This window comes from Mytilus edulis, chromosome 9 (genome assembly GCF_963676685.1).
Source record: "Mytilus edulis chromosome 9, xbMytEdul2.2, whole genome shotgun sequence".
Classification (NCBI taxonomy): Eukaryota; Metazoa; Mollusca; class Bivalvia; order Mytilida; family Mytilidae; genus Mytilus; species Mytilus edulis.
The window spans coordinates 54,533,419-54,545,950 of NC_092352.1; the positions used below are offsets into that span (position 1 = coordinate 54,533,419).

Sequence of the window (12,532 nt, forward strand, 5' to 3'; positions counted from 1 at the left end):
TGGTTCTTAATGTTCATTGGAGAATTTTAAGAAGAAGGCATATCTCTGCTAAAATTATAAACTTTCTTTTCTATATAGGCATTTGAGATTTTATGTGCATTTGTTTATTCTTGATAACAGTACTATGTTAAGGTGGTACCTAACACTACAGGGAGATAACTCTGTAAAGTCAGCTAAACGTTTTAATTACATTGTGTTGTAAAAGGAATATCAAGCTTCTCAATGATCAAAATTGGTGTTTGTCAAACTGCTATTTAACCAGTGTAATTTTTCTGACAGAATGGTTGGTTCAAAATTTTTAAAATTTTTATATTTTTGTTAAAGGGTCAAAGTAAATAAATTGACAAAATTTAATGAAAACTAAACGAGCCAAATTAATTTTAGTGAAAGTGTTGGATACCACCTTAACTTATCATCAGATTGTCTTTTCTAGTTGTTGAGTTGCTGCTGTTGCATACCCTATATATTTTTATCATGTCTAAAAAATGCTTGGTCAAAATACCAGTACTGGTAAAAGTTTCAAATGTTTAAGGATTCTATAATACTTTGTGTACTACACCATACTGATAATCAGTAGAAAACAGAATTAAGAAATTACAGTTTATTGATCAAATGATGTTCTATCCTCTACATCGGTAACCACTGCTATAACAAGAGATCAATCATCATTATATACTGTCTATGTTTTATTAAAGAATCAAACAGTCAGTTTTGTTTACTTTCAAATTCTTCTCCGACAAGCCAATTATTCCCACTATGGGGAGTATTTTGTAATTTCTACCGAAAGTCAAATTATCTTTATAATTTCTTACATATCAGCTTGTGATGTAATTTTGAACAATTTTTCTTCCAATTATTTTCAAAAATAATTTTTTCTAAGCATGTTCGTAATTGACTTACAATCATGACAACAGACATATAATTGAAGTGGTTTTGAAAGGAATAGGTCCAATTACACATATGTCTGTAGACAAATTCTTCATTCAGTGTCTTCAAAATGGGAAATTCCAGTTTGAATCATGGTATAAACATGTGGTGGTCTATTATTTAGACTTGGTGAACCCACAATATGAATTCAAAAATTAAAATATTACAATTCTAAAAAATGAAAAACCAGTTTAAACTTTTTTTAAGTATAGTTTTATGTTATAATGAAACAAAGCAATAGGCAGGCAAACTTTCCTGTTAACCTTTATTCTAGTTGGTAAAAGTTTAAGGTAGAAGCAATTCTACATGATATAAAAGGTAATAAATACATTGCCTGAATAAAGTTGTAATTGGACATATGGAATTTAGACATCTACACAATTTCACAAATAAAATATAAAAAAGTGTTATAGAAGTAACATTCAACATACAGAGTGATTACCATGATTACAGACTACAAAATATGTCAAGCTAAAAAAAACAAAATTCTATACCAAGTTATGATTAGAATTTATTTGGGAATACCAATGGCATTCCATCAAGATATATTCTTTAAAGGATATAACATGCTATGATATAACTAAAGACAACCACTATGAGAAGAACAGACACTGTAACATGAGGCATGGCTAATCTTCTTCTTGGGTTTTGCTACTACACCCCCCCCCTCACTTTTTAAGAACAATGTGAAGTAACAGTTCTTTATAACTGAATAGACCTGTTGTAGTAAATAATTTATACATACTTGATCTTGAGCAAACAGATTCCAATCTTTGAATATTTCAGCCAGTTTATCTAGTCCCCCTGTATGGAAATGTAAGATCTTATACTGACTCTCACGACTGGCTATCACTACTTGTCCTTTAGTGCATTCTGGGTCACTGTAAAACAGTCGTAATGATCTCATCTGACCTGAAAATAGTAATGGAAATGTAAGATTTTATACTGACTCTCTCGACTAGCTATCACTACTTGTCCTTTCGTGCATTCTGGGTCACTGTAAAATAATAGTATCTGACCTGAAAATCTAGTATGTATGGCATAATTCATTTATTCATCATATTTCACTTGTAAAGGTGTACATTTGCACTAATTGGTGGAGCTAATTAGGTAAAGAATTTCATAAGAACTTGGTCGACACACATAAACCAACCCCATAAATTTGTTTTTTTTTTAAAAGGGCAAAAACACTTTGAACAAGATGATTTCATTTCCCCTGCATGGATGAGGAGAAACAAACAATTTATTTGGCCAATCATGCAAAAATAATAAGTTGCTTTTTGCAAAGTGAATGAAAATCAGTTAAACATAGGTTCTCCAGTTTCTTCCATCAAGAAAACAAATTATATTAAGTTTTCAACCCATTAACATGCAGTCAACCAAATCCTCCGTTTTACTCAAAATAAGGCCGATGTTTAAAATTACTTACCCAGATCTACAGAAAAGACACCACAGACTTGATCCTTGCCATTTTTACGTAGACCCTTGCTCCGAGAGTATGTTACTGAATTATTTGGGAATGATAAATTATGTGAGTATAACGAAGAATCACAACTTGACGGAGATTCAATGAAGTTGGGATCTAATGATGGATAGTTCTCCGGTGATGAACTTAAACTTGGTGGTTTTGAGTCTGGTCCTGAAGTAGTAGTTGAAGACGTTGATTCTGACATTGTCCTATATCTTGTCACGGAAATATCGGGAGTAGTTCCAGAAGTTTCTATTGCATCTTCATCACTTTTCCTTCTATAATTCAAGTCTGTTGGAACTTTTGATCTTTCATGAGGTATTTTTTCATTGATATAATTTGTATCATTTGATTTTAAGTCACTAGATTCGGTCAGATGATCACAATGACCGTTTTCTGTCACATTTTTATGAACATTTTCTTTGAGTTCGTTTAACATTTGATTGTAATGAGCACCTGAAGGGCTTGGATGTGTTGAATCTGAACTCAGACTAATACCTTCCCCGTCTGTTGATTGTGACATACTAGAACTACTATTCGTTTCAAACTTACTCTCATTCTTGTTGATATTATGTTCCTCACTATATTTGTCATGATCTACTATTGGATCTTTTTCTAATTCTTCCGTCACAATCACAATATTGTCTCCTTCCATCTCAATACTGACTGATTTATGTCGTATCTTGTTTTCTTTCACTTTTGCACGAAGTTTATTTCTATTTAACATGGCTGCCAACTGCTCTTCAGCCGTCAAACTATCACTTGTATCAGGAGAAGACAACTCCTCTGCTTCTGTTTTTTTAACAGAACTGCAGTTGTTTCCCTTACTGGTTTGTAAATTGTTCACATTCACCCCTATTTTATTCATTCTAACATATTCACCTCTGAAATTTTTCTCATTATTTTGAACAATTTCTTCATGATCAGGTCCTAGTCCTGAATCGGTTTGTGATTTACTACTCAAACTACACTTTCTCCCACTTTCATCAAATTGAGACCAGCTTTCTCCACTGGCAAATTCATCTCGAGATCCAACAGAAACTTCTGAATTAACACTAGAATTATCTAGACTGTGTTTTTTCTTCGACCTTACTGGTCCCCTGTCCAAATAATACTCATACACATCACTGTTAACAGATGATCCTCTGGGAGAACTGACTGGTGACGGTGTGGTGACCTTGCTAAATTCAGGTCGTGGTTGTCTGCGTGGGCTTGGCTTTAATATAGTATCGTCTGTTTTATTTGGACTGTTTTCTATACTCCTTGGGTTTTTCTTCAAACTTGAATTAGGGATCCAGGTTAAAATAAGCGTTGGTCCTCTCGACTGTAAAATAATAAAAGATAATGATGAATTGAAGAGAAATGAAAAAATATTGAGTACAAAGTTATTAATTAAAGACTAGTACTATCTAAACAAAGTCAAATTGATTTATATATGTGGTGGATTTCATTCTTAATTCTGACTGCATCAATGCCTGCAAACTTTAAAACAGTTGATTCTTTTATAAAAAAAAATCTTCAAAAATATCTAAGAGATTTAATCCATGATTTTGCAAAACTTCCAAATATTGAAGTAATACAACAGAAATGACTGACAAATAGCGATAAGATGTGTTATTCAGTATGTAATCTTCTGTTCTATTGCTGAGTTTGATAACATATATATCAAAGTGATACAATTAGGTATTTGCTGGTTTGGTTGAACTATACCTCATTCATTTTTAATCACATTAATTGTTGGTTTAATATCTTGTTAACATGACCCCATTCATATTTACCATATGCATGCATGCACAAACACAACAACTTGAACAAGTACAATATATAACAGGAAATTTTCATGTGTGTCTGATTTTTATTTTTTCAAGATAGACATTTTATAGCAAAATTTACCCTACTCAAACTTTTCTATGTAGATCTTTTAAAATGCAATACATTTACAAGGCCATATAACCTCCAATTGAAATGTTCAACAAAGGACATATTTTCTGTAGACTTTGGATAAACAATGAAGTCATATATCAAGTCTATCTGTGATCTAATATCAAACAAGAATGTGTCCCTAGTACATGGATGCCCACTCTGCACTATCATTTTCTATGTTCAATGGACTGTGAAAATGGGGGGGGGATCTATCTCTAATTTGGTATTAAAATTAGAAAGATCATATCATAAGGAACATGTGTACTAAGTTTCAAGTTGATTGGACTTCAACTTCATAAAAAATTACCTTGACCAAAAACTTTAACCTGAAACGGGACAGACAGACAGACGGACAGACAGACGGACGTACAGACGAACGAACTAATGAACAGAAGGATGCACAGACAAGAATAAATAATGCCTCTCTACTATGGTAGGTGGGGCATAAAAAGCTAGCTGTAGCACTCCTCTAGCTGCAAGATTTTCTCATTGTGTTGAAAACCTATTAGTGGACTCCAGCTGTTTTCTGCCCTTTGGTCGGGTTGTTCTCTCTTTGACACATTCCCCATCTTCATTCTCAATTTAAAACGAGTAGTAATACATGCATAAACAATACACATTACCTTGTCCATTTGAGATCTTATATTCAGGTAGCCAGGATGATGTTCCGAGTCCATGGTCAGTGGTGCTGGTGGGTGAACACATACATTATTCTTACAATAAATAATCTCTCCATCAAGAGGAGGAGGCTTTAAATCACTACCTCCTATACCTAACAAGTTGGTAGCTTTCTTAAATATGGTACTGAATGCCATGACTGGATCCATGAAACTTGTCACTGTGCTATCTGTTCATGCTGATTCTGAAAAATAATAAAATAAAAATGATTTAATGAAAATAAATCCCAAAAAGAGGCTCTAAGGAGCCTGTGTCGCTCACATTGGTCTATGTGCATATTCAACAACGGAACTCGCCAACATTGCGAGTACCATATAGAATTCTAAAGTCTCTGTTTTAGTGATCTAGTATATCTAATCATGTATGCTAAAAAGGTGAGTTTATAGTCATTTCATCTTTTAACATCACTTCTCATCCCCTTCAATGTGTCTCTCAGTATTTCAAGACTGAGGCTTTCCTGTAGATGTTCACATTGGCTTCTACTTCCAATAAAAAATGGCTCTACTATCAAGGCATGAGTGGCATTAAACATTGAAAATCCATCAATCCAGATACAGGCTAAAACCTCATACACATCAGCTCCTAATACATCAATCCAGATAAAGTCTAAAACCTCATACACATCAGCTCCTAATACAATTAAACAAATGTACTGTAAACCAACTAGTTTTTGCGAGGATTTATTTTCCCAACTTTTCGCGAGGAGAAAATAGCGGAAATATAAATCGCCATGAATGTGTAAAACTTGGATCTTTTCAGATAATACATCATCAAGTAAATTTGAAAACCGCAAAAATTAAAACGCCCTGAAACAGGTATATAGGGACAATTTAAAAGAAATAAAGTATCTGCGAAAATAAGTTGGTTTACAGTAGTTTTTCAATGCTTCATATAAAATTAGTACAAAAATGTAGCCATATCAGGCCAATCTGACATAATAAGTATAAATTAGACAAAGACCAATTAGCTGACAGTCTGTCAAATAATAGAGCATAAATTTAGCAATGTACTCTTGAAGACCAATAAAATCAGATACAAAGCTGGGTTTAGATTTAAATGTATAGTACATGTTGTACTTTTAACAATGTAATAATGATAAATAGGATTATATGGAAATCAATTACTATACCCATTTATATATGAATTTAACATCCAGAATATCATAACAAAATCTTCTGACAAATAAAGTTCTCAAGGTCATCTGAATATATGCCCTTACTAAACATTTGACAGTCAATTTAACTAAGGTATTAAAATGTTACTACATGTATTCCATATTCAGAGTTGACAAATCCGTTTTCTTTAATATCATAAACAGGTATACAAACAATATGTGTATCTGCAGCATCAAGTCCCAAAGCTTCTTACACACGATGTTATAGGTTTTCTTACAAAATAAGTTTATTTTTATTGTATCGATTACTTTTTTTACAAAGCTGATTGATTTATCATTGATAGAAATCTCCTATGCTCCAGGTAATATCAATATAAATCACATATTCTACCGACTTTTTGCCTTAGAATATAATTTCCTGGTGACACGATTTGAAAAGTTAAATTCAATTTTACCGTTCATTTACTTTACTCTATATCTATTAACAGTATGTTCAAGCAAGTAAAAACTGATTTTAAATTAACATGCATTTACATGTTCATTTATATACTGTGGATTCATTTATTTTCGTTGGTACCAATTAACATGGATTAAGAAAAACTTGCATATTCGTGGATATTTAATTTCGTGGTTTTGCTGAAGTCTGCATACAAACCTATAGAAAAATTATCATTCGTTGAATATCTAATTTCGTGGTTTGACTGTGCCCACGAAAATTGGTATAATAATGAATCCACAGTACTCCTTTCTCCATTATTTATGAATTTATTAATTGCCCCTGAACAAGAGTTATCTCTACTTGAACAGTGATCTTACAATTAAAGCCTGAAATTAAATTCTTTAAACATAAATATTCAGGTTCTTTATGTTGTCATTAGAAAGTTGTAACCTCTTTTGATTGATTAGTTGTTGGTGTTTTAACGCCACTTTTAAGCGCCACATTTGGGCTATTCCATGGCGGAAGTTTTTAATGTTGGAGGAAGCTGATTGCCCTGAGAAAACCACCCACCTTCAATAGGTAAAATAAAATAACCTCTTTTGAAAATACCAGACATTAGATAGATGCTGATAAATGAAAGTAACATATGATGAATGAAAAGAGAATAATGCTTACAAAAAATTATTATATAATGAGCTACTTGAAATCTCTACCCCTTTTTAGCATTCAGAAACGTTAACACTGTGTGTGGGATTTTTGTTTCTACAGAAAACTGGGTTTATTTGAAAAAGAAGATATTTGTGTTTAAAGAACATCTTATATATATACTACAAAAGATAATTGATGTCCTTTCATTATTTCACACATGATGATAACTTTCCACAAACTCAATATTTCAAGTTTTTTTTCTGAATTTTCTTTTATAATCAGAAGAAACAATTGTTACGCCCCACCTCCACTATTTAGTAAGGGGTGTTATATGTTTTTCAGTGTGTCCACTCATGGCATTTATTTCCACACATCCCCTATTAATTTTATATGGTTTTAGTTTTGCTAGGTTTAAGATTTTTTGAGGTCATATTAACATGAAACTAGTACGTGTCATGAAGATAATTGTTAAAAATATGTGTCAAATTTAGATTTTGACCCAAATTTTGTAGTTCATTGAACATTAAAATGTAAAAATGGGGGGAGGGCACATATTCTTGTTTGTTATCTAAGATTGATTTTTTTTACAGCATACACAATTGAACTAAAAAAAATGTCCATTTAACAGTTTCTTTTTGTAATTATACATGAATATATGATCTCAACTACAATTACATTACAAAGTTCAAACTTATAATTATCATCATAAAACAATATAAAAAATATTTTTCTTGCCTATATATCAATATTCAATGTTCTATTGGTTTCTAGTTAGCCATTTAGCATTAATCCAATTAAAAGTGACAAATCCTGGCAGATGGACAATAAATTTTTAATTTACATGTTTATCCCCGAGCCAGATGTGAACATAATAAAAAAAAACCGAAGAAATCCTAATATGAGAATTGAATATTATATAATAAATGATACAACACACAATTACTCACATTCTAGATAAAATACACAATTATCCAAAAAAACGTCAATAAACATAAACCGCCATATGTGTCATTTGCCTTGAGAATATAAACAATATAAACACAGATGAAATTTCTGTCATCAATACACATGTATTAAACTGATCAATAAATTATAACAACAATGGACACGACTGTTTGACAGAAAAATTATTATACTCAATCACTAACTATGACCACTATATAATTGGTGGCAATTTTCATATGATGTATAAATAATCAATTACAATCAATTTCCATTTGTCATAATATTCCATAATAACTTTCATTACGACCAAATTATTTCCCTTCTACGTCATATAACTATCATCCCAGAAACTAATATGGATTATTTACATGCAGATGATGCACACTTGAATTGAAGTCGTATTTCTTTAAAAAGCAGAGTTGAAGAAAATTTCTTGTTGCATGCTAGATTTCCTTTTATACTGTAAACTGAACAGATATTTATTGGTTTTAGTCACATCAATTTCTTCACTGTGACGATTACTGATGAAAGTTTAGACTTAAGTAATGAAGCATGCAGTGATCTTATAGCTAAGGATTCCTTAATAAGACACTGGGAACAATAAAGATGCTTATTAGGATAATTGCAGACATTTGCCAAAGTTCATGCATACTCCAATGCAATTACAATCAGACAAACTGCCTTGACACTTGAACAGCTGTTCGTTTCATTTTCCTAAAAATGTCTAATTAAGGACTCTGAAATATATGGGGGAAAGTAAGAACAACATAAAAGGCTTCCCTTTATTCTGTGTCTAACGATTAAGTACGACAGTGGCAGATCCAGAGGGGGGGGTTCCGGGGGTTGGAACCCCCCCTTTTTTTTGGCCGATCAATGCATTTGAATGGGAGCATATAGTTGGAACCCACCCCCCCCCCCCCCTTTTGCTCCGGGTTGGGAACCCCCCCTTTTTAAAATGGCTGGATCCGCGCCTGTATGACCATATTCATCTTGTACCATGTGTAAACCACAAGATAATCAGCATTCATCATCTTGAGTTGTCATCGAAGTGGGAGGTTAAGCTAGTTTTAAAACCAGGATTAACCCACCATTTTCTTTATAAAATGTCTGTACTGAGTCAGGAATATGACAATTGTTTTTCAATTCTTCTGTTGGTTGATAATGCTGATTTTGTCCAAAAAAAATTAATTTTAATTTTCCAGCCTTTTTTTGAATTTTCTTCGAAGTTCTGTAGTCTTGTTATTCATTTTAAAATGGACAAAAATACCAATCTTTTTCACTGAAGCTACACCAGTGCAAATAAAAACTACTGACATCTATACTACAAAAGAAAGGGACTGGATTTATTTAGCCGAAACTGCTCTAAAACCATACAAAGTTGGAAATATTTATGACATGATCATTGGTTTCATTATCTTTCATGTTGACTGGTACTTTCCACGTTTCTAGGTAGTACTTTTCAATTTATTTCATGAATATCTTATATAAAAATTTCTACATTTAGGCGGTACTTGTCAATAGCATAGGAGGGTAAAAGTACCGGGTACCGCCTCTTAATGAATGGCCTAATTTGTTTTTGAAACAATCTATTTCCACAGAAAACATCAATTTTTGAAAAATAACAAAATTCAGAGACAGTTATCGATCTGTGTCTTATATGCTTTCTTGTATGTTCAGTCGAGGTACTGCCCTCTAAATCCAAGTGAAAGAAGAAGGATAGAAAATAGGACAGTAAGGCCTATAAGGATCCTGTATTGTATTGTGAGGGCATCATTTTGCTACATTAAACTACATCCATCCTTTTTATTCAGGTGCAGAAATGTCCAAAAATGAAATGAGCATTAAACGTGTCTAAGTTATCCTCCCCCTTTTATGTGTAAACTGGCACTGAATGTCTGGATCCCTTCCCTTTTTTTAATATGTAAACACAGGCACATGACTTGTCTAAATCCTAACTGTGTCCATCTTATTACTGTGTTCACACTTTTTGTTTCAACACATGCCAAATTGTACCCCAATAATGCAGGCATCTTCTAGTCAATATAAAGATAAGGAGATGTTGATTGCCAATGACAAAATCCTCCAACAGAGTTCAAATAACATACATATAGATTTATTATAGATGTACCGGTAAGTCAAGTTCTGCATCAAATCTCTTTTACATTTGACATATCATTTAATTATAAATGTATGTATCATGTGTATAATTGACCAATTTTGAAATTATAGTAAATTTACTGTTTTGAACTTTCTGATTGGTCCATTCATCAAAACAAAGATGCTGAGACTGTGCAATATAATCAAAATTGCAGAGATATTACTGAATATGCCCATTATTTACCTTCTAAAAAATTTCAAAAACAAAACACTTCCTAAGGCTTTTGATATTGGGGAAATGGGGAAATTAGAGGGTCTTTTGTCCAATACATGTACAATCTTTGTAATAACACCCAATTATTCTTTTAAGCTTTTCTTTATCTTTTTGGTCCATTTTTCTCTACTATTCTCATGTGTTCCCCATTCATTCTCTTTTCTTATTTTCCCCCTTTCCATGTCCATTATTCTCTTACTCTGTAACCTTATCTAGGCCCTCTTCAATTAGGACTTTACCCCAGTATGTTGCACTACAGCTGTATAATACACAATCTCATCCGCATAAAATGAGGAACCCTTTTTTTTTATATAGTTTTGCAAAACATTTCAGATGCAGTTGATCATTTATTCTTTGTTATTAGAAGGGTTTGATCACATTAATGAATGATGCGTTCTTTATCTATTGGCAATACATATATCACTTTTAAAGTTTATAGTGCTTTACTTTTAACTCATTTAAAACAAATAAAATAGCTGCAACATATTTTCAAATCCATTTATTTCAATAAATATAATTGATTAATATGGTTGATTAAACAATGTTATACTGAGATATTTGACATTTTGTCCATATTCTGATTTAAATCGCATTAAATATCATGTTTGATGTAAACTTCTGGTGATACTTATACAGTAAGAATCTTAAAAGGAAGCCTGAACAAAACTGTCTTTGTTACCCAATATTAAAGAACTCAATAATGCTTTTCATTCACAGGTGTTGAATTAATAATCATTGTGTAAATTAAGGAAGTTAAAATTCATAGCAGAAACATAATAATTTTACCCTGTAAGTTATAAACAAAGGCTGATCTTAGTCTTTGAAAATTTATGCTTCATTTATATGTTTAGGAGTTTAGTGTGACATCCATTTTCGGTGAACTCCTACACATATTTGTATAAGGGCCAACTCGAGCCAGCCTTTGGGTTCAGGATTTGTTCGCTGTGATGATGACCTTTAGTGACCTTGGGCTGTGTTTTGCTCTTTGGTCAGGTTGTTGTCTCTTTTACAAATTCCCTGTTTTCTATCTCAATTTTCGATCTTATTACCTATTCTAGCCCACTAATCCCTCAATATCCTATACATGCTATATTCGTTTCATCATCTTGAAGCCTGCATCTCTTATATATAATCCTTGCCTTATAATCCCTTTATTCTCATCACTCTTTACCAACTAATCTCTTAATCCTTGCCTTATAATCCCTTTATTCTCATCACTCTTTACCAACTAATCCATCCATCCCAATTATTTAACCTACATCTTAAACCCTGCATCCACCTTCCTCACCTTATTATCCTTGCATCTGTCATTCCTCACTTTATAATTTCTCCACCCCCATCATTCCTTATAAACTAATCCCATACCATCCGTTTATAATTAACTGCATCTTAATCTATGCATCTTTTATTCCCGATAAATGAATATTTAAGCTTAAGCATATCACTAAAATAATGATAGCTGAGTTTCAAGAAATGTTCATTTCTTATTTATATCAGAACCATATGATAATACAAATTATGAATTTCATTTTCATATATAATCTGGAAACAAATATGTAAGTATCAACTCTAAATAGACATTTAGGTTTTACTCATTTTGAAGGCCTTATATATGGTGACCTAGAATTGTTAATTTCTATGTCATTGGTCTCTTAAGGAGAGTTGTCTCATTGGCAATCATACCACATCTTCTTATTTCTATATCAAACATTCTAAGAAATTCTAATTTATTTTAAGTTGTATGAAATCCCATGAGTTAACTTGAGATTTTCATCCAAATTAACTAGGACAAAATTGTACTTCTAGCAATCAGAAATGATAATCTGTGTTAAAAAAAATGTGTAATTTCACCTTTTAAAATCAAATTTAATTGTTCTGTGGGCGTCAGCTCTCGCTGTTACAGTAACTAATGACTGAAATTAATGTTTTTATCTAGATCGTTCTTAAGAAAACCCTAAGAGACATAAAATTGTATGTCAAGATTTTTTGCTGCATTAAGAGACATAAAATTGTATGTCA

General features: G+C 32.1%; 1 protein-coding gene across 4 annotated transcripts in view; it reads right to left on the minus strand.

Moving 5' to 3' along the window:
- Nucleotides 1-12,532, minus strand: part of LOC139489777 (TBC1 domain family member 16-like) — a 46,723-nt gene that overhangs the window by 21,244 nt on the left and 12,947 nt on the right. For 2 of the 4 annotated variants that reach the window (XM_071276595.1, XM_071276597.1), the window contains 3 exons: nucleotides 4,942-5,180; nucleotides 2,357-3,719; nucleotides 1,673-1,839 (listed from right to left, as the gene is read on the minus strand). In XM_071276595.1, the coding sequence (XP_071132696.1) occupies nucleotides 1,673-1,839; nucleotides 2,357-3,719; nucleotides 4,942-5,145 (1,734 nt within the window). In that variant the 5' untranslated portion in view covers nucleotides 5,146-5,180. Of the gene's footprint in view, nucleotides 1-1,672; nucleotides 1,840-2,356; nucleotides 3,720-4,941; nucleotides 5,181-6,125; nucleotides 6,215-8,144; nucleotides 8,277-12,532 lie in introns of those variants that run through there. The other 2 variants (XM_071276596.1, XM_071276598.1) reach the window with 2 other exon arrangements.